General features: G+C 40.2%; 1 protein-coding gene across 4 annotated transcripts in view; it reads left to right on the top strand.

Annotated features, from left to right (window-relative positions):
* Positions 1 to 22,963, top strand: part of Hectd2 (HECT domain E3 ubiquitin protein ligase 2) — an 83,164-nt gene that overhangs the window by 7,885 nt on the left and 52,316 nt on the right. For all 4 annotated transcript variants that reach the window (XR_008222917.1, XM_052761148.1, XM_052761149.1 and 1 more), the window contains exon 2: positions 11,431 to 11,560. Coding sequence is in view for 3 of the 4 variants with exons in the window: in XM_052761148.1 (XP_052617108.1) it covers positions 11,431 to 11,560 (130 nt within the window). In the remaining variant the exon portion in view is untranslated. The remainder of the gene's footprint in view (positions 1 to 11,430; positions 11,561 to 22,963) is intronic.

Here is a 22,963-nt window from a genome sequence, read left to right as displayed (position 1 = left end):
AAAGAGAACATATCTTACCTGGTATCAAGACCTGAAATAGTTCTTTTATGGATTCTAAATACACTTGAGGCCTTATATCTGATATGCTCCTGATTGGTAGCTAGGAGAGTTTGTTTTAGAAACTGACAAAGCAAGAGATCTTAAGTATTGCTTATTTTAACTTAAAACATACAGATGTATTTGCCTGTTACTCATTTGACATAATGACCTTTACTGAGTACCTCAGGAAACCATTTACTCTTTTGTAAAAAGTAGTTTTTATATCCATCATAGCTAGTCTACCCTGCATTCCTTGAGACTGAAGGATGGGTTTTGTAGATGTAGAAATTCAATTTAGTGTATTTCAGAGACTGTAAGATAGGGGAGAGATTACCATTTTATATCATTGTATGATGGAACAGAGACAATTATACCTTTATCAAGTATTGTGTTGGAATGTAAACAAAAATGTTTATCTTCTAAGGCAGTTCTTAGAGGATGATCAAAGTAGATTGTACTAAAATAATATTCACAACAGAAATTAGTACTTAAAAGTGATCAATGAAAACTGGATACCTCCCCTTTGGGCATCTAATAGAAAATATGATTTAAGAAATTAGATATTTGACTCAGATATTGTTCCTCAGTAGATTTTGAAAGTAGGACTCAAATATTCAAAGAAAATAAGGTTGAAATGCATCGTTATGTGTTAATATGAGCAGAGCAGGTATTCTAAGTATTTGTGTATTTAACTTTTTAATATTATTTAATATTGTAATATAATATATAACCTGAATGTTTATATAGTCAGAAAACTGTGGAGGCCCATGTTAGGTACTAGCAAAACAAAAATTATTATAATTAGACTTTTCTGCTGCTTCAAATATGAACTTATTTAATAAATTCATGGACCATCTCTGCTCAGAGAATGAATTCTATTACTTATTACTAGGTTGAAGTATTTTGAGTATATTTTTCTCTCAATGAATTTTTAAAGTTCAGCTCCCTGCCCCCTCCCACCCTCAGCTCTTTGTGTTTCAATCTGTAACAGCTGGTTGAGTATCCTCCTACTGTCTATTCTTCAACACATACAGCCCACTGTTTGCAGGCTGGCCATATTCCAAGACTTCATCTCTAGTATTCTTCTGTAGAACTCCAGACAAGACTGAAAACCCTGAAAGTCGGTTATAGTGTGTGTGGCAGGTCGAAGCTTAAGAAGGGGTGCAATGTTCATCAGCATTTCAGTCCCTACAACTTCATCAGAGTTTTCTCGTCAGTCCCTGTCGTTGCCTTCATTCTCTAGCTTCCCATTCATGGTCAGTTCATTCACATGATTTCTGCCATTCCATCCCACTGAATCTGTTTGTCTGTGCTATCTCTTAAGATTTCATAGTTATTCATTGGGATAGATGCACCCTAATAATAGTATAATAATAACCCCATAATAATAATAGTTATTATTATTATATTTGGTTGATATTATTATTATTGCTGTTGTTGTTGTTATTATCGGTTTTTCAAGACAGGGTTTCTCTGTGTAACAGCCCTGGCTGTCCTGGAACTCACTTCATAGATAAAGTTGAACTCAGACTCATAGAGATCCACCTGCTGCTGTCTCCCAAGTGCTGGGATTAAAGGCATGCACCACCACCCAGCTTTCTTATAAATTATTTTATGTATATGTGTTTTATGCCTGCATGATATCTGTGCACACCATGTGTTTGCCTGGTGTCCTTAGTGGCCAGAAGAGGGCGTTGGATTCCCTGGAGGTACAGATGGTTGTAAGCTGCCATGTGTTTGCTGGGAATCAAATACTGGTTCTTTGGAAGAACGGTCAGTGCTCTTAACCATTGAACCATCTCTCCAGCCCCCTTTCTTAGTTTTTTAACATATTGCTTTCTTCTGAATTTCTTCTCTTTCATCACTTACTCTTTACTTCCTATACTATCTCACATCAAACAGTTTTACCCTTATATTGTTTGTTCCTGTATACAAAGCCCTATTAGAAAATGTCAGTTAATTTATCATGTAAAACCATGTTTGCTACTGAGCCTTGGCTCCTTGTCTAGTTACTCACAAACTGTATGTATGCCTACATCACCCTAAGATATTCCTCCAATTAGCCCTCTTCATTGCAATGAGATGCCAAAATATGTTTTCTCTTGAAATTTCAAGCATTGTATGTTGTTCATTTCTCCTATAACTTATTCAACAGTTTCTCATCCTCACTGCTTCAAACTTAGACTATAAATAGTTCTTGCCATTTCGTTCTTGGTTGACCAGGCTGCCATCTTTTAGTCACTCTTTCAACTATATCAGTTCAGGTTCCATTTCTTGAAATTGGGTTGATTTATCTCCCAATACTATGTATCTTTTTTCAATTTTCTCTATTCCCTTTGGGAATCAATGTTACAAATGTAAGAGAGAATAGGACTATAGTGGTTATATAGTTGCTAACTAAATTAATTATTTTATTAGTATTTCAAAATCTCACAAGTGAACTAAGCAGTGTTCCTGGAGGCTTCATCTTTATTAAGACAAGGTGAAGGAAGGGAGAGGGAAAAACTGCAAGCCTTTCCTAGATCATTAGGGCATTAGAGGTCTCCCTAAAGTATACTTAATTTTGTATGTATGTTAATTTCCTCTGGCTCGTTGAGTTGCTCCTGAAGTTATTAAATATCATTCAACATCAATAAAAGTATAAGCACAAAGAGTAGTTAGGAAACTTGGCAGTATATTGTATTTAACATTTTTATTTCCACAGGTCAAGCCCCGACTAGCAATGGCTACTATAACTAGTGTGGGAGTCCATCTGAGTCCAGCTCTGACTTGGTGAAGGGTTCTTGTGGGGAGGAGAGAGGAATGGAGAAATGATAAATAGATAGAAAGAGATGATAAGAAAGGCAAACAGGATAGCTGCAGGAGGGTCCTGGGTCAATACCCGGTTGCCTCGAGTGCAATATCAAAGGGCTTTTTATACACTACCAAGGGGCGAGGCAAAAGACCTCCCCCTTTCAAAGCACAATGTACACAAAGATCAAAGCACAATGTACAGCCAAGTGCAGACCCTTCAATATACCTGGTAACCACGCCCATGACCAGATCATCCCATTATGCAGCAAGCTCAGATTCTCTGACTTTGAGTAAGGTCTTACTAGGGAGCCTTTGTGGGCCCCCACAAGCTAGAGGTTCTGTGATATGGTGATTTAAAAGTGTAGACTTGATAGTCAGTAGACTGGAGTTTGAACTCTGGTTCCCATGGTCGGTGAACTTGAGCATGGATGACTTTTCAAGTTCCTCATCTGTACAATGAAGTGTGAGTACTGTTCTAGTCTGCTTTTCTATCGCTGTGATAAACTCCACAACCCAAAAACAAGTTGGGAGAGGAAAGGGTTTGTTTTATCTTATACTATACTGTCCATCATCAAGGGAAACCAAAGTAGGAACTCGAGACAGGGACCTGGAGCAGAAACTATGGAGGAACATGGCTTACTGGCTTGTTCCCAGGCTCCTGTTCAGCTCAGGTCCACCTGCCTAGGGATGGTACTCCCCACAGTAGACTGAGCCTTCCGGCATCAATTAGCAGTCAAGAAAATGTCTCACGGACATGCTCATAGGCCAGTCTGATGGAGGCAGTTCTTCAGTTGAGGTCCTCTCTTTCCACTTGTGCCAAGTTGACAACCAAGATTAGCCACACAAGTATCTGTATCATAAGAATGCTTTAATGGATTAAAGCATCAAATATAGTAGTAGGGGTATAGTAAACATCCAGTGAATGATTTGTTCCAGTGTGGTGTTATACCAGTAATAATCATTTCTTGAGTATTCATTATATTGTAGTTCTAATAAGACCTTTGACATACATGTCTATGATTCCAAGACTTGTGATTCCTTTCCCATATCTATTAAAAGACTATATTTTCAGTTACATAATATGTTCAACTTTTCTATATATGTGTAGATGTTCACGTGTGTGTGCACACGAGTGTGGAAGTCAGGGCTGGGCATCTTCTTCAGTTGCTCTCCACATTATTTTTTAAGACAAGGTCTCCCCTCACCACTTAGCTACCCTGGCCAATTAACTGGGTGTTTGGATCAAACTCAGGTCTTCATACTTTTATAGACAGTGTTGTGTCCTCTAACTCTAACAAAGAAATATTAACTTGGGATTCACTGAGCTGCATAAGCAAATAGCAATAGCAAAGTCTGTGAGCAGCCAAAGAGGTCACACATTAAAAATATGCATCTAGCTGGGCGGTGGTGGCACAGGCCTTTAATCCCAGCACTTGGGAGGCAGAGCCAGGCGGATATCTGTGAGTTCAAGGCCAGCCTGGTCTACAGAGCGAGATCCAGGACAGGCACCAAAACTACACAGAGAAACCTGGTCTCGAAAAATTAAAAAAAAAAAAAATGCACCTATGTTCTTGTGGAAATACATCCTTCAGATTCTCAATGTCTTTTCACATTTTGGGTGGAGCATATGTATACGTGTGCATATTTTTATGTGTTCAGTTACACATGTGTGTGCAAGTTCAAGTGTATACAAGTGTGTATATATACATGTGCAGTGGAAATCAGCAGACAACGTTTGAGCCATCAGCAGGCACTTCCACCTTTGTGTTTTCAGGCAAGGTCTTTCTCAACTAACCTGGAGTCCGGCCCGCAAACTCCAAGGATCTGCCTGTGCCCACCTCCTCAGTGCTAGGATTACAAGCATGTGCCACCATGCCTGTTTTATTTTTACTTTTATTTTCTCTCGTCCATTATATCCTGACTATAGTTTCCTATTATGAGAAATCCACATGAGTCTGTTTAAGGGAGTGACAAGGATTTATGAAAGTAATAAAGGGGAAGATACACTCACAAATACAGAACCAAGTGAACAGCCACCATCTAATCTTCCAGTCCCTCCCCCCAACTCCCTTCTCTCACATAGCCACTCCTCCTGTGTTTACCTTCCAAAAAAAGAGTAGGCTTCCCAGAGATATCCACCAAACGTGCCCTCACAAGATACAATAAGACTGGCACGAACCCTCATTTCAAGGCTGCATGAGGTAACCCAGTAAGAGGAAAGGGGGTCCCAAAAGAGTCAGAGACACCCCCCACTTCACAGTTGTGAGTCACACAAGAACACCAAGCTACACGATCATAAAGTACATACAAAGGACCTAGCTCAGACCTATAGGGGTCCACATTTGTTACTTCATTCTCTGTGAGCCCCTATGAGCCCTGCTCAGTTGATTCTGTGGGCCATGTTCTTGTGGTGTCCTTGACGCCTCTGGCTCCTACAGTCCTTCCTCCCCTATATTCTATAGGTTGTTTTTACTCTTACTCTTTAGTCTTTGGGGGACCCGCCACCCAGCTCCCAAATAAATCACACAGAGGCTTGCTCTTACTTAAGAATGCCCGGCCTTAGCTTGGCGTCTTTCTAGCTAGCTTTTTTTAACTTAAATTATCCCATGTACCTTTTGTCTTTGGGCTTTTATCTTTCTCTATTCTCTATACCTTTCTTTACTTCTTACTCCATGGCTTGCTGTGTAGCTGGGTGACAGGCCCCTGGAGTCCTCTCCTTTTCTCACTCCTCCTCCTCCTCCTCCTCAGATTTCTCTTCTTTATTCTCTGTGCCTGCCAGCCCCGCCTCTCCTTTCTCCTGCCTTGCTATTGACCTTTCAACTCTATTAGACCAATCAGGTATTTTAAACAGGCAAAGTAACACAACTTCTCAGAGTTAAACAAATGCAACATAAAAGAATGCAACACATCTTTACATCATTAAATAGATGTTCCACAGCATAAACAAATCTTAAACTATCTTAAAATAATACTCCACAACACTCCCCCTCTACTATGGGCTTCCCCTGGCTCTACCTAGTGTTCAGCTGTGATTCTCTGTATCTGTTCCCATCAATTGCTGGATGATGCCCCTCTGATGCCAGTTGGGCTAGGCTCCAGTCTATGAGTATAGCAGGATATCATTAGGAATCATTTCATTGACTTGTTTTTTTCCCAGTTGTTTGGTTCTATCCTAGTCTCTGGACTGTCTAGCCCCTGGTTCCTGGCCATTAGGCAGTGTCAGACATGGCTCCCTTTTGTAGCATGGGCCTTAAGTTGGACCAGTCATTGGTTGGCCACTCCCACAAGTTTTATGCCACCTTTACCCACTACCCACAAAATCTCGTAGGCAGGACAGATTGTAGGTCAAGGGTTTTGTGGCTGGGTTGATGTCCCAGTCCCACTGCTAGGAGCCTTGCCTGGTTACAGAAGATGGCTGGTTCAGGCTCCGTATCCTCCCACATCCCTCAGAGTCTTGGATACCACCCCCCTACAGATTCCAGGGAGTTTCCATTGCACTAGGTTTCCCCTGAAATGTCCCCCAATTCCAGTCATCTCTCCCAGCACTCTCTCCCTCCACTCTCCTCCACCTGATCCCTTCATCCCCACTCACACATAGTGCACCCTCAAAATCTATTTCCCCTTCCCACAGAGATCCAGGTGTCCCCCTTTAATCCCTCCTTGTTACTTAGCCTTACTGGGTCTGTGGATTGTAGCCATAAAAGTAATGGTTATCCTTTACTTAACAGCTAATGTCCACTTAAAAGTGAGTACATACCATGTTTGTCTTTCTGGGTCTGGGTTACCTCACTCAGGATGATCTTTTCTAGTTCCATTCATTTACCTGCAAATTTCATAATATCATTGTTCTTAACAGCTGAGCAATACATTTTCTTTATCCATTCTTCAGATAAGGGACATTAGGTTGTTTCCAGTTTCTGGCTATTATGAATAAAGCGTCAATGATCATAGTTGAGCAACTGTCCTTGTGGTAGGATGGAGTGTTCTTTGGGCATATGCCCAAGAGTGGTATAGCTGGATCTTGAGGTAAATCAATTCCCAATTTTCTGAGGCACTGCTGTATTGATTTCCAAAGTGTCTGTACAAGTTTGCACTCCCACAAGCAATGTAGGAGTGTTTGTGTTTTTGATCTTAGCCATTCTGACAGGTGTGAGAAGGAATCTTGAAAGTAATTCTGATTTGTATTTGCCTGATGGCTAAGGATGTTGAACATTTCTTTAAGTGTTTCTTATCCATTTGAGATTCTTCTGTTGAGAATTCTGTTTAGATCTGTACCCCATTCTTAGTTGAATTATTTGGTTTGTTGATGTCTAGTTTCTTGAGTTCTTTATATATTTTGGATATTAGCCCTCTGTCAGTTATGGAGTTGGTAAAAAAAATTTTCCCATTCTCTAGGCTGTCATTTTTTCCTGTTGACAGTGGGCTTTGCCTTATAGAAGCTTTCCGGTTTCATGAGGTCTCATTTATTGATTGTTGCTTGAAGCATGATCCTAATTACTCTTATTAATAAAAACCAGGAGTCAGATATCAGGGTAAAGCTGAAAGACCAGAGAAGCAGAGCAGCAGCCACTAGAGACTTCTTACCTCTATGAACCATCATCAGACTGAATGGAGGAACCGAGATCCTGTCTCTACCCACCTTATATTCCTGTCTCCACCTCCCAATCATGCTGGGATTAAAGGTGTGAGCCTTCCAAGTACTGGGATTAAAAGTATGAGCCTCCCAAGTGCTGGGATTAAAAGTGTGAGCCACCACCACCTGACCTCTGTGGTTAACTAGTGGCTAGCTCCGCCCTCTGATCTCCAGGCAAGCTTTGTCAGAACACAAACAAAATATCACACAACAGTTGTTCTTAGTACTTGTGCTATCGGTGTTCTGTTCAGGAAGTTGTCTCCTGTGCCAATGTGTTCAAGGCTATTCCCCATTTTCTCTTCTATTAGGTTCAGTATATCTGGTTTTATTCTGAGATCTTTGATCCACTTGGACTTGAGTTTTGTGCAGGGTGATGAGTATGGATCTATTTGCATTCTTCTACATGCTGACATCCAGGTAGACCAGCACCATTTGTTGACAATGCTTTCTTTTTTCCCGTTGTATATTTCTGGCTTCTTTACCAAAATTCAGGTGTCCATATGTGTGTGGATTTATGTCTGTCTTCAATTCGATTTCATTGGTACACCTGTCTATTTATATGCCAGTACCATGCAGTTTTTGTTACTATAACTCAGTAATACAGTTTGAAATCAGGGATGGTGATACCTCTGGCAGTTCTTTTATTATACAGGATTGTTTTAGCTATCCTAGATTTCTTTTTGTTTTTCTATGTAAAGTTACGTATTGTCCTTTCAAAGTCTGTAAAGAATTGTATTGGAATTCGATGGGGATTGCATTGAATCCATAGATTGCTTTTGGTAGAATGGCTGTTTTTATTGTATTAATCCTACTGATTCATGAGCATGTGAGATCTTTTCATCTTCTCCAATTTCTTTCTTCAAAAACCTGAAGTTCTTGTCCTTTTCACTTGCTTGGTTAGAGTTTATCCCAAGATGTTTTATTTGTGGTTATTATGAAGGGTGGTATTTCCCTGATTTCTTACTCAGCCTGTTTGTCATTTGTGTTTAGGAGGGCTACTGATTTTTTTGAGTTAATCTTGTATTTAGCCAAGTCACTAAAAGTGTTTATCAGCTGTAGGAGTTCTCTGGTAGAATTTTTTCGGTTGCTTATGTATACTATTGTAGCACGAATCTTAACAGGTCTTATTAATAAAAACAAATCCGGGCTGGGTATTGGGGTGAATACTGGAAGATCAGAGAAGCAGAACAAGCCACAGCTACCTCACCTTGCCAATTCCTCAGCTGATCCTGTTTCCTCAGACTGGAAGCCTCTCAGCTGAACTGTGCTACTCAAAAGCCTAAAAGCTTAACCAGGCAAATGCTTCTAGTTTCTGGTCTTCACACCTTATATATCTTTTTGCTGTCAGCCATCACTTCCTGGGATTAAAGGCTCACTTCTTGGGATTAAAGGCATGTGTCATCATGCCTGGCTGTTTGCAATGTGGCCTTGAACTTACAGAGATCCAGAGGGATTTCTGCTTCTGGAATGCTAGGATTAAAGGTGTGAGTGCTACCACTGCCTACTATCCTCTATGTTTAATATTGTGGCTGTCCTGTTCTCTGACCCCAGATTAGTTTATTAGAGTGCACAGTATTTCAGGAAACACAATACCACCACATACTATCATATCATCTGCAAATAATGATACTTTGACTTCTTCCTTTCCAATTTATGTCCCCTTGATCTCCTTCAGTTGTCTTATGCTCCAGCTAGAACTTCAAGTACTATATTGCATAGATATGGAGAGAATGGACCGCCTTGTCTTGTTCCTGAGTTTTGGTGGGATTGATTTGAGATTCTTTCCATTTGATTTGATGTTCTTACAGACTTCCTGTAAATTGCCCTTATTAATTCAGATGTGCTCCATTCCAGGACTTTTGATATGAAGGGGTGTTGAGCTTTGTCAGAGGCTTTATCAGCATGTAATGAGATGATCATGTGGTTTTTGTTTTTCAGGTTGTTTATATGGTGGATTACATTGGCAGATTTTCATTTCATTTCATGAACCATTCCTACATCTCTAGGATGAAGCCTACTTGATGATAGTGGATGATCTTCTTGATGTGTACTTGGATTTGGTTTGCGAGTATTTTATTGAGTATTTTTGCATCAATGTTCATGGGGAAAATTGGTCTGTAATTCTTTTTCTTGGTTGACTCTTTGTGTGATTTGGGTATTGGAGTGACTGTGGTCTCATAAAATGAATTTGGAAATGTTTCTTCTATTTCTATTTTGTGTAATAATTTGAGGAGTAATAGCATGAGCTCTTTTCTGAAAGTCTGGTTGAATTCTGTGCTAAAACCATCTGGCCCTGGGCTTTTAATGACGGCTTCTATTTCCTTAGGGGTTATAGGTCTATTTAAATTGTTTATGTGATCTTGATTTAACTTTGGTAAGTGGTATATATTGAGAAAATTATCCATTTCTTTTAGATTTTTCCAATTTTGTGGAGTAGAGTATGACCTAATGATTCTTTGGATTTCCTTGGTGTTTGTTGTTATATCCCCCATTTCATTTCTGATTTTGTTAATTTGGATATTCTTTTTCTGTCTTTTAGTTAGTTTGGATAAGAGTTTACCAACTCTTTGTTTCATTGATTCTATGTATTGTTCTCTGTTTCTATTTTATTGATTTCAGGCTCAGTTTGAGTATTTCCTACCACCTACTCCTCTTGGGTGAGCTTGCTTACTTTTGTTCTAGAGCTTTCAGTTAAGTCATTAGTATGAGATCTCTCCAATTTCTTTCTGTAGGTACTTAGTGCTATGAACTTACTTCTTAGCAGCACTTTCATTGTGTCCCATAAGTTTGGGAATTAGTCATAGATGACTAATTATTAATCTGTATCTCTTAATTTTACATTACAATTTTAAATGAATTGTATAAACAATACCTTAAACAAGAGTAAAAATATACATACACTATAACAAAATTAATTTTAAATTTGTATCAATAAACTAAAATCCATAGCAAAGTAAATATTTCAAGCAAGTTGTTGCTCTTTAAAAGTAGATTCAATAATCTACCCTTTTATCCCATCTTGTCTATATACTATATTTCTATATCAGGTATTGAGAGATATCAATGATCAATGATTGCTAATTCCTCTTATTTTGTTGTTGGTGGTGGTGGTGGCGGCGGCGGCGGCGGCGGCGGCGGTGGTGGTGTGTGTGTTTCCCTTCCTTTGGTTATGCTGGTGTGAGATTATTTATTCCCCATGTTTTCATGGGTGTTGTTATCTGCCTTAGGTTGGAGTTTTCTTTCTAGCACCCTCTGTAGAACTGAATTTGTAGATAAATGTTGCTTAAATTTGACTTTATCATGAAATATCTTATTTTCTCCATCTATGGTGATTGGAAATTTTGCTGGGTATAGTAATCTGGGCTGGCATCTGTGGTCTCTTAGGGTCTGCAGCACATCTGTCCAGGCCCATCTGGCTTTTAGAGTCTCCATTGAGAAGCTGGGTATAATTCTGATAGGTCTGCCTTTATATGTTACTTGGTCTTTTCCCTTGTAGCTTTTAATATTCTTTCTTTGTTCTGTATGTTTAATGTTTTGATTAATCTGTGGTGAGGGAACTTTCTTTTCTTGTCCAGTCTATTTGGTGTTCTTTAAGCTTCTTATACCTTTATAGGCTGTCCTTCTTTAGATTAGGAAATTTTTCTTCTATGATTTTGTTAAAAAATATTTTCTGGACCTTTGTGCTGGAATTCTTCTTCTCTTAGCATAACAGAACCATGTCAATCATCTAACTATGTACAAACTGGTAAGGTTTAGAAAGGGGATGGTGGTAATATACCTATTTCACAGTTATGACAGTTAACAAATTCTACTCACAGAGATTTGGTCAGTTGCATATATAACAGTTTCATTGTCTTTCTGTCATAAAAGCAAAATCTCTATGATAACACTTTGATTTCTACAATAAAATTACTTAGCTACCGTCAGGAGAAATGATGTTAAAATGTTGAATGTTTTGTTTTTAGGGCTTGGACAGAGCACCCAAGGGCCAGACCTCCACTTTCAGCAGCTTTGTCTCCACAGTGACCCAGAAGAAAGAAGCCGCAGAAAACAGAAGCTCGCCTACCCATCTGGCTCTCCCGAACATCAGGAATGGTAATGGTCTGTGTGTCCTGGCTGAAAGTTTGTTAGAGGAGTAAACTACTTACAGTGTACTTGTAATTGTTTAGCACTGTTTTCATAAGTTTGGTTATTACGAAAAAAGAGAAATAAGCTATGTACATATTTACAAGAAGATCTAGAATCATTACTTTTAACCTAAAAGTTTTAGGTGTTATTTAGAGTAAGAATAAAATAAAAAGTAGTGAATAGTAAAGTCTGATTAGAGTGAGAGCTATGATATATGTAGAATATGATGCATATGTAAAATATATTGTATGTATCTTTGTATAATACATTTGCATTAACCTTTCTACCATTGTAACAAAATACTTGAGAGAAACAACCTAAATGAATAAGGATTTATATTTTGGCTCATGGTTTTACTTTAGGGTTGCTTGGCTCTATGTTTCAGTGCCTGTGGTGGGATAGAACATACAGTAGGGAGGGCATGTGAGGCAATATTTGATTACTTTATGGCAACTGGGAAGCAGAGAGAAAGAAGCAAGAAGAGACCAGGCATAAGATAGCCCTTAAAAGTCATGCCCCCAGTGACCGACTTTCTGCCATACCTTCTAATAGTCCCTTTAGTATAAACTTGTTGCTAGAGTTTTCCTGCCTGGCCCACAGTCAGGACAAATCTCTCTCACCCGCCAGTCCCAAGCCACTCAAACCCGACCAAGTAAACACAGAGACTTATATTGGTTACAAACTGTATGGCCGTGACAGGCTTCTTGCTAACTGTTCTTACAGCTTAAATTAATCCATTTCTATTAATCTATACCTTGCCACGTGGCTTGTGGCTTACCAGTACTTTACATCTTCCTTGTCCTGATGGCGGCTGGCAGTGTCTCCTGACTCAGCCTTCCACTTCCCAGCTCTATTCTCCTCCTTGTCCCGCCTACACTTCCTGCCTAGCCAATGGCCAATCAGTGATTTATTTATTGACCAATCAGCAACACATTTGACATACAGACCATCCCACAGTACTTCCCCTTTTCTTTTCTTAAAAAGGAAGGTTTTAACCTTTACACATCTCCAAAGTCAGCTTGGTATATTTGGGAATTTGGGCGTAGCTTCTCTTACTACTTCCTACTGGAGGGGGGCGCTGTATCTTATGGGGACACAAAGAATATTTTAGGATTATGGAGTAGTCCATGAGGGTGTATCGTCTGAGCCAGTTGCCTTGAAATGGTTCTGGATGTTGGATCATCTGGGCCATGGTGTCATCGGAGACCTTTCAGGGGGTCTTGGCTGGTCAAACCTGATGTATCTTAATCTGGAACAAATCCATAGCCTCTGGCTTTCTGTGGAAACAAAAGCAGAATCTCCTTTCCAAAGCAACATATCCTTATATCCAAATTTTGAAGTCAAGGTACCTTTAAAATATACATTTTGGCATAACTCAACAGCTTTTGTAATCAAATGTTTTTCTTTAGTTACGAATATCAAAGAGATCATAATCCAGATTCTTTGTGTGGTAGCCATCTTTACGTGGCTTATTTTTTTATATTAGTTTGAGCCTATTGTTTTGAACTGCAGCCTTCTAAGCCTGAAACGGTGCTGGTGCTGTAGCTGCTGGCTCTGCCCACTTCAGCTTCCCAACATGGCGGCGGTATGCTTACCGCCAGCTCTGGGAGCCATCGTGGGTCTGTGCTTTTATCCAAGCAGCATGTAGCCCAGAAACCTCTTTTTTTTTTTTGTTTTGTACTAGCAAAGGCTAAATCCATCAAGCAACTTAATGTGCCACTTGCAGAGGCCTCATTCCCGCCATACCGCAGGTCGAGCGCACACGCTAGGAACCCACCAGTAGCTTAAACCGGCAGCTGCCGCTCATTTGAGAGAGACAATTAGGAACTGTTTTTAGCTCCGTTTTAGAATCTTTTTTTTTTTTTTTTAGTTTTTAGGTGGAAACTCTTGGCACCACGTTGGACGCCATTTGTAGCTAGAGTTTTCCTGCCTGGCCCACAGTCAGGATGAATCTCTCTCACCCGCCAGTCCCAAGCCGCTCAAACCCGATCAAGTAAACACAGAGACTTATATTGCTTACAAACTGTATGGCCGTGGCAGGCTTCTTGCTAACTGTTCTTACAGCTTAAATTAATCCATTTCCATTAATCTATACCTTGCCACGTGGCTTGTGGCTTACCGGTACTTTACATCTTCCTTGTCCTGATGGTGGCTGGCAGTGTCTCCTGACTCAGCCTTCCACTTCCCAGCTCTATTCTCCTCCTTGTCCCGCCTACACTTCCTGCCTAGCCAATGGCCAATCAGTGATTTATTTATTGACCAATCAGCAACACATTTGACATACAGACCATCCCACAGTATAAACTCATGGGTGGATTTAGTAGATTGATGAAATTTACACATTCACAATCCATTCACATCTCAATATTGCCACCACCTAAGGAGTAAGCCTTCAACACATGGGCCTTTTGTGGGGGCACTTCATATTCTGACCTTCATGACAGCATATAAATATGATACAGATATTTAATATAGTGCCAATATTTAAGCAGCAGATTATTAGAAAAAATGATAGAAAATATATAAGATACTAGAAATAAACCCCAAAAGGAAATAGGCAAAAGTTATATAGAGAAAATATGAAACTATCAAAAGACAAAAAGTTTGAATGGAAAAACCATAGAAGCATCATCCAATTTATTCTACATATTTAATAATTACAGCAGTTCTTCAGGAAAAGTTGGCAAAATCATTCCATACTTGATTTATAAGGATAAATATCCAAGAGGACATAGGAGGACCCATGCCCTCCGAGTGCCATAAGTGTTATTAAATTATTCAAAAAGCATAATTAGAACAACTGGCAGACCTCTCAAAAATAGTAGAACTATTTAATTATAAAAGTACTGAAAGACTATGCAGAAGATTTTCAAATATGCAGATAGACTCAGCAACCTAGTAATTCTACTTGTAGGAGTTTAGTCTAAGGAAGTAGCATTGTCTGTGTGCAAAGACAGAAGGGAAAGGGTGTACATTGTCTGTACTAGGATCTGGAACAGGAGATTGGGCAACTAAATTATATCATTTTTTATTGTAAATGCTGTGCTTCTATTAAAAAGAATGTGATAAGGATATAAAAATGGGGGAAATGCCTAAAGTATATTATAAAATTAAAAGAAGCAATTATAAAATAAAGGTAGGTTTTGACTCCGATTTTTTTTGGGGGGAGGGGGGGTTCGAGACAGGGTTTCTCTGCGTAGTTTTGCGTCTTTCCTGGAACTCACTTTGTAGACCAGACTGGCCTCGAACTCACAGAGATCCGCCTGCCTCTGCCTCCTGAGTGCTGGGATTAAAGGTGTGTGCCACCACCACCTGGCTTGACTCCAATATTTTTAAGTGGATCAAACCTTTTATACTTTGAGTATATATTTTGATTCTTCTATAAGGCTCTTCACAAATCTGTAGATGGTTTCCATCAGGAGGATTAGATATATGTTATTAGTGTTTCTTTATATAGCTTTTTTTTTTTGAGACAGGATTTGTTTGTGTTAGCCCTGGCTATCCTGCAACTAGCTCTGTAGACCAGGCTAGCCTCGAACTCATGGAGACCAACCTGCTTCTGCCTCCTGAGTGTTGGGACTAAAGACATGTGCCACCACCACCCAGCTTTATACAACTTCTTTTGTCATAGAAGATATAAATTATTTACGTTTTCTTCAATGTCCCTTACCCTGTAACAACACAAAACAAATATTTGAAGTTTGGATGCCCCCATACTCTAGCCAGACAAAATAACTACATATGTGGTAAATTATTCTTAACCAAATGTTCATTTTGGCAGTGCATGCTGACATGAGACCTACTGTACAATCTTAAAAGTTAGATCCATAGCACTTCATTTCTTAACCTTTGCCTGATAACATCTTCCTTCTTCTGATTTATTTACACTCTCACCCTCACATATATGTTCCATCACACATGGGTCATATCCCAGAGGTATGTGTTTTACACAGTTCCACAACACAGTTAAACAAAGCTATAATTGTGGTAGCATTATAGAAATAGAGAAATAAAGAAAATTAGACGAATTAGATGAGTTATGGAAAACGATTTCTATTTAGACATATCAACTGAATAATAACGTTTATTTTCATAATTTAGGAAGAATTTTTTATTGGACCTTCACAATAGTCATATAAAATCTCATCATATTGTTTTCTATTGTTACATAATGAATTGTCATGATCCAATGGTTTTGAAACAGCACCCAGTTATTAGCTCACAGCTCTGTAGGTCAGAAGTCTGGAAGGATGTGCTAGGTTTTATACTTAGAATCTGGATAGTCTCCCTATTTTAGGGCCACGCCCACAGGTTTGAGGTTTAGGACTTTAACATATCATTTAAGAGGATACAGGGATACAATTCGGCACAGCAGGGACCTGTAAACCTTAAGAAAACTGAACTGTGGGCTATGGAGGATGATAGTGAGTCACAATGTGATGGATAGCAGTAACCTTGGTTTGGACTTTCTGTTAAATTGCTTAGCCTCTGAGTCTCCATTCTGAGTCTACCTAACCCTTTCTTTTTTATTTTATTTATGGGTGTTTATTTTATGCATGGGTGCGTAGCCTGCGTGTGTGTCTGTGTACCATGTGTATGCCAATCTCTTGCTCTCCTATCTGTACAGATACCTTGATTGTTGCACAAATCCTAAATGGTCTTATAATAAAAACCCAGAGCCAGATATTGGGGTAAATGCTGAAAGATCAGAGAGACAAAGGAACAAGCCACTAGAGAAACTTCTCACCACTACCAAATCCTCAGGCCGAATGGAAGACAAGACCCTATCTCCATGAATCCTCGGACTGAATGCCTCTGAGTCCTCAGCCAAAAGGGCTTAGTTCCTGGCTCCTCCCATCTTATATTCCTTTCTCTGCCCAGCCATATCACTTCCTGTGCTGGGATTAAAGGTGTGTGACTCCCAAATACTAGGATTAAAGGTGTGTGCCACCACTGCCTGGCTCTGTTTCTCTCCTAGATTGGATCAATCTTATGTAACCCAGTGTGGCCTTGAACTCACAGAGATCCAGACTGATCTCTGCCTCCCGAATGCTAGGATTAAAGATATGTGCCACCACTGACTGACCTCTGTGTTTAACTCTGTGGCTGACTTTGTCCTCTGATCTTCAAGCAAGCTTTATTTCTTAGATTACAAATTATCACCACACTTGATTGTGAACTAGGCTTGTCACCTCCTGTGCCTACAGGTTTTTGAGTAGATTCATTGACTAAGTATGTTCCCCCTAGCCAAACTCCAATTTCTTACCTGTTTTTCTCTCATAGGAGCCAGTCTTGTGGAATAACTCCCCTTGGAATTTTTGCACATGTCACTCTAGATGGATAGGTCTTTCAGCAGACCTCTTTACCTTACTAGAACTTGCTAGAACATCTGGCCATTCTTTCTGAATGTGTCCTTCATCCTGGTGTGTGCACATGTCACAGGTGCTACACAGAGAGTTCTTCTATTGACTGAAAATTAAACTAGTCGTCTTTATGGAAGTATTCTTATAATTCCTTGGTTTTGTCCGTGAGGTTATTTCTTCTGAAGTTTGATTCTTAGCAGTTTTATCCTTTGCTTCCTGTCCTGTTAGCAGGACCTATGGCCAGGTATTCTCTTAACAACTTGTCTCCCATCTGATCTCCAAGTGGTGTTAGAAAAGCTGAGGAAGCCCAGCGTGGGTTCTCTAACAGCTGAGGGATCCTTCCTCCCTCCAGATCATGTGACTAGGTAAGCCTGTCAAGTTGGCTGTCCTTTGAAAAAGCTGAGAAGTGTAGGCGTTTTACCTACTATAACAGCTGCTGGAGATGATGCATCTTCAAAAAAATGACCTAGAAGAAAGTAAAGTAGGAGTGGAGTTGTGTGGGTAATGAGACAGTCTTTACTTTTTTCTTTTTTTGTATTTTTCTTTCCCCCCTTTAGACTTATTTAAAACATGTTAAAAAAAAAAAGCATAAAACACCTTTAAAAGAAGTTCTTCCTCAAGCCTTTTGAAAGATCTCTTCTTTCTTAGTATTTCAGGAAAGAGTGGATGTAAACTCCTAGTTACCTGGAGGCCAGTGTTTCATTCCCAGCTCAGCTGGTGTATGAGTTTATTCTTGACAGAGCCTTGGTGTGACATGAGCTCTTTAGTTCTTACTTGAGAAGTGCATCTTCGTCACTCTGAAATAGCCAAAGGAAAAGGTGGACCTAACTCAGTGATTAGATCTGCATGAGGGTCCTGTGATGTATTTGCAGGGTTAGTACAGAGTTTCCATTTAGGAGCAGTTTGAAGGAGAGACCGAAATAAGCAGTTAGAGGAAACCCAGTGCAGGGCTTTCTGTCTGGTGAGAGCAAAGGATTTGCCACTTAAGGATTTCTACCTTGGGAGTGTCTCCAAGGCCTCAAGTGACCCTGAGATCCAGGTTTCCTTTGAACATGAACTGATCTTGAGCTAAATCTCTACTACCTTCCCCTAAGCCAGGGTAAGTGTCTTAGTTATTTTCTTAACTATTCCTGGAGAAATGTATATCTGAAAAAAATATTTTGTTGCATTGGTTTACTTATGTATTTTACTATTCCCTGCTCCTCAAGTGTATATTTTGGAGAGAGAAAGGGCTGTTGTTTTGATCAGAATTAACCTTTTGAAATATCACATTTATGTTTTTCAAAAGCAGGCTCACCTTAAGGCACTCTAAAGAGATGGTAGAAAAATCATCCCTCTAATGGATAGTGTACTTCTTCCTTGTATTTCTACCCCCACAGCAGGCAGTCTCCTACAGAGCACAGACATGCACCTTCAGAAGTCTGCCTGCTTTTTGGAACTACTTGGAAAGCATAGTTTTCTCTTTTCCTGTTCTCTTTTCTATCTGCCCTTCCTAACACGTTGTCTTCTCAGTGCTGTGGCTTCACTCCTCTAAACCTTCCCTGCCAGCCATGCAGCTTCCTGTCACCACAGCTGCCTGTCACCATACAGCAGCCTGCCACCATACAGCAGCCTGTCAACACAGCTGCCTGTCACCATACAGCTGCCTGTCACCATACAGCTGCCTACCACCATACAGCAGCCTACCACCATACAGCAGCCTGTCACCATACAGCTGCCTGCCACCATACAGCAGCCTGTCAACATACAGCCGCCTGTCACCATACAGCTGCCTGCCACCATACAGCTGCCCGTCACCATACAGCTGCCCGTCACCATACAGCTGCCCATCACCATACAGCTGCCTGTCACCATACAGCCACCTGTCACCATACAGCCGCCTGCCACCATACAGCCGCCTGTCACCATACAGCTGCCTGTCACCATACAGCAGCCTACCACCATATAGCTGCCCATCACCATACAGCTGCCTGTCACCATACAGCCGCCTGTCACCATACAGCTGCCCGTCACCATACAGCCGCCTGTCACCATACAGCCGCCTGTCACCATACAGCTACCTGTCACCATACAGCTGCCTGTCACCATACAGCAGCCTGTCAACATACAGCTGCCTGTCACCATACAGCAGCCTGTCACCATACAGCTGCCTGTCACCATACAGCAGTCTGTCAACATACAGCCGCCTGTCACCATACAGCTGCCTGTCACCATACAGCTGCCCATCACCATACAACTGCCTGTCACCATACAGCTGCCTACCACCATACAGCAGCCTACCACCATACAGCAGCCTACCACCATACAGCTGCCTGTCACCATACAGCTGCCTGCCACCATACAGCAGCCTGTCACCATACAGCCGCCTGTCACCATACAGCTGCCTACCACCATACAGGCTGCCTACCGCCATACAGCAGCCTGTCACCATACAGCTGCCTACCACCATACAGCTGCCTACCGCCATACAGCAGCCTACCGCCATACAGCTGCCTACCATCACCATACAGCTGCCTGTCACCACACAGCTGCCTGTCACCATACAGCTGACCTCCCTGCCAGCTGAACTCATATAGCTCAGCTGTTTTCCTTTTCTCCTCTATCCTCCTCTGGGCAGCTGCTGAGATTTATAGTGTGTCTGCCCTGGGGCTTTTCTTTTAAATGTTAGTAGAATTGTTCAAGAGTTTTTAAAAACTATAAAAATAAGTAGCTCCATGTATGTCGCTATCACATTGTTTTGTTCTGTCTCCTGTATTTTTTATGTAAATATAAACATATATATATATATATATATATATATATATATATATATATATAATTTCCCTAGCTAAAAGACAACTACAAGGACATTGTCCAGCAGTTTGGGTTGTTATTTTCAGTTGTTTCATTTAAGTTATCTTTCTTTTTTTTACGACTATATTACATTATATTAGATGTACACCTTCATTCAGACCCCATTTAAAAAATGAATTGTATCCACCTTTTTTTTTTTCTTAGCAGAAACAGTACCTCAATGAGTAACTTTATACACATATATGCCATTTTGTTCATCTGCAAAATATTTGTAAGATATTCCTGAAACTGTGACTGTCAGATCTGGGCATGTACATATTTCTAATATTCTTGAGTTTTTAGTCCAGCTGTCTCTAGGGCCCAGCATCATGACCCATGTAGTCTGTACTTGGTAGATAATTTACTGAATGAAGAAAGAAATGGGAAGCACTTTTTCTAGGCTGGCCTCTTTGCCCTCCTGGGGTATCAGAACCTTCTCTAGTCTTTTCTGTAAGACAATCTGGTATGAAGCATCTATTTCGTTAAAGAGGAGCTTCTACAGAAATAACTTGTATTTCTATGACGAAGTCTTATAAGTGCATTTCATTCATGCTTGCGTTTTACATACACTTCACTGAACGTGGTAGAAGGTCCATCCCGAAAGCTAGTGAATGCATCACTTTATTTGGTTCTGATGGCTCAAGTTCTGTGACTTACACAATTCCTCCACACACACCTTCTTCCTTTCTCCCACCCTTGGCTCTATTTTTGCTAAATTATTAGAAAAGTACTCTTATAGACAGTGATATAAACACCACCTGTTATGACTAATCTACTCCAGTCTTTCCCTGTTTCTACTTCATGCCAAAACTGAAGTAGTCAAAAGTAGCACAAGCACTGAGCTGAGAGAAGGAACCTTCAAATTATTCCTTTATGCTTCGCCTGGTGCTCACACTGCCAGCTGACTGCCTGCAACTGTCTGTCCACTCTTATCCATCTAACCCTCATAGGCCTTTGTTTAATGATCGTAGAGTGGAGCGGTTGTGGGTGGTGAGCTGTAAGCTGTCTTCTGCACCTAAGTTTTATAATATCAATTGTATTTAAGAGGAATTTGCCAGTATATTGATTTTGATTGACCTTTGAAGGATGTTTTTGTTGTTGGTGGTGTGATATTTTTAATACATTTACAGTTTATTAGCTCCTGTTTCCAAGTAGGTCCCCCTTCTACTACTTGGGTTTATTCATGATAGAAGATTGGCCACTGTTCAATACTGGAAATAATACAGGTTATATAGCCTTTAAGTCTGGGTTTGAATTCAGGCTCTGTAATGTACAAACTGTGATTCTACAAAAGTTACTTAATCTCATTCTATTTATCTCCCCATCTGTAAAATGAGGTGATAAAAAGCTGTCCTACAAAGTTACGAGGATACAGGGAAAGAAAGCATTTAAAACATGTTCAGTTCCATGCTTCATAGTTCAGCAAATGTAAGTGATGAGTCAGTTTTTATGTTTATATTGTTTAATGATGGTCATAGGTGCCGCAGTAGAGAGAGAAGCTCACCAAGATGCTAAGGCTTCGTTTTCTGAAGGAGCAGAGGGGTTCTGCCTTCTTGGAAAAGACTGACACTCAGCAGCTCACTCCAGTTTCAAACATACACAAGGTTAATTGGGGCTGGGTAAGGTTCCAACTACCAAAGTCATCTTGCTCTTGATGCCCATGAGAGCAGACAATCCACAGAAATCTCAGTCCCTTTTAATTATGACTACCATAATCAAAACTAAGAACTCCAGGTCTGCCAGGAGTGTCTTAGGACCAAGGTCGGTGCAACTGCAAGCTCCAGATTCTCCAGAGAAACATTTCTTCAAGGTTCAAACAGTCTCAAAACAATTTCTCAGCCTCCACTGATTAAACCAAACATAGCAAAGGCTGTGCTGAAACATTCCACTCAAAGGCCAACACAAGCCGGGCGGTGGTGGCGCACGCCTTTAATCCCAGCACTCGGGAGGCAGAGGCAGGCGGATCTCTGTGAGTTCGAGGCCAGCCTGGACTACCAAGTAAGTTCCAGGAGGGGCGCAAAGCTACACAGAGAAACCCTGTCTCGAAAAACCAAAAAAAAAAAAAAAAAAAAAGAAAAGAAAAAAAAAAGCCAGACACAAAGTCTTTAGTATACATTTCACTTAAAGCCAGACGTAAGGGCTTTACTTTACGTATCACAACATGTTTATGTCTGTACGTAATCTGGGTGGTACAAAATTGTAGAATGGTGGGAGCTTGTTTGGAGGTTATAGCAGGGGAGCACGCTACTTGTATACCCTTGGCCGAAGACCGGTCCTCCTCTATTCGGGGAAGGTCGTCCTCTTCGACCGAGTGTGCAGCTTCGGGAGGGACGCCCGTCAACTGAAGAATGGATTAAGAAAATATGGTACATATACACAGTGGAGTACTACTCAGAAGAGAAAAACAATGACATTACAAAATTTGCAGGAAAATGGATGGAACTAGAAAATATCATCCTGAGTGAGGTAACCCAGACTCAGAAGGACAAACATGGTATGTACTCACTCATAAGTGGATACTAGATACAAAACAAAGGATAATCAGACTGCAACCCACAGCTCCAGGGAAGCTACCTAGCAGGGGGGACCCTGGGATGACTGTGGCTTATAATAATTTTTGGCTTTACCCAATCACTGGGCAATGTTTAGTGAAACATTTCACTATTAGGATAAGAATTTGTACTGTATCAAGCTGATGAAAGAAAATGCTGGCCATACTTTCAGGAGGGGAGGCTAAAATCTTTTTAGATTATGGATTACCCTATGGAAAAATGTCTGCCGTAAATCAAACAGTGAAGGGGAAGATGAATAGGAATCTCACTTACACAACTTAAGTAAAACATAGCTCTCTGAACAGGTTAAGATAGGTCTCTTCTGTATCACAGAATCTAATCAATATTTATATGTATAATTCAGCTATCATTTGGCTTAAAAGGACTTATTGGGAAATGTTACCATTTTTACTATTTTCTACAGAGAAAATATTTTACTGTTTATAATAAATAAATAAATAAATTTAAAAAAATTGTAGAAGGGATTATGGTAAAGCAGAGTTTCTATTACCCCATGAAACTTCATGAGCAACCAAGAGCACAATTTTTTAATTCAAATATATCTCAAGTTTGAATATAATAGTGGTTCAATTGAAGCCCAGCACTTAAGGACAGAACAGGAG

Source organism: Peromyscus californicus, unplaced genomic scaffold (assembly GCF_007827085.1).
Source record: "Peromyscus californicus insignis strain IS unplaced genomic scaffold, ASM782708v3 Scaffold_4__1_contigs__length_199733344, whole genome shotgun sequence".
Taxonomy (NCBI): domain Eukaryota; kingdom Metazoa; phylum Chordata; class Mammalia; order Rodentia; family Cricetidae; genus Peromyscus; species Peromyscus californicus.
The sequence above is the reverse complement of the archived record's forward strand: the minus strand, read 5'-3'. Positions and strand labels throughout refer to the sequence as shown.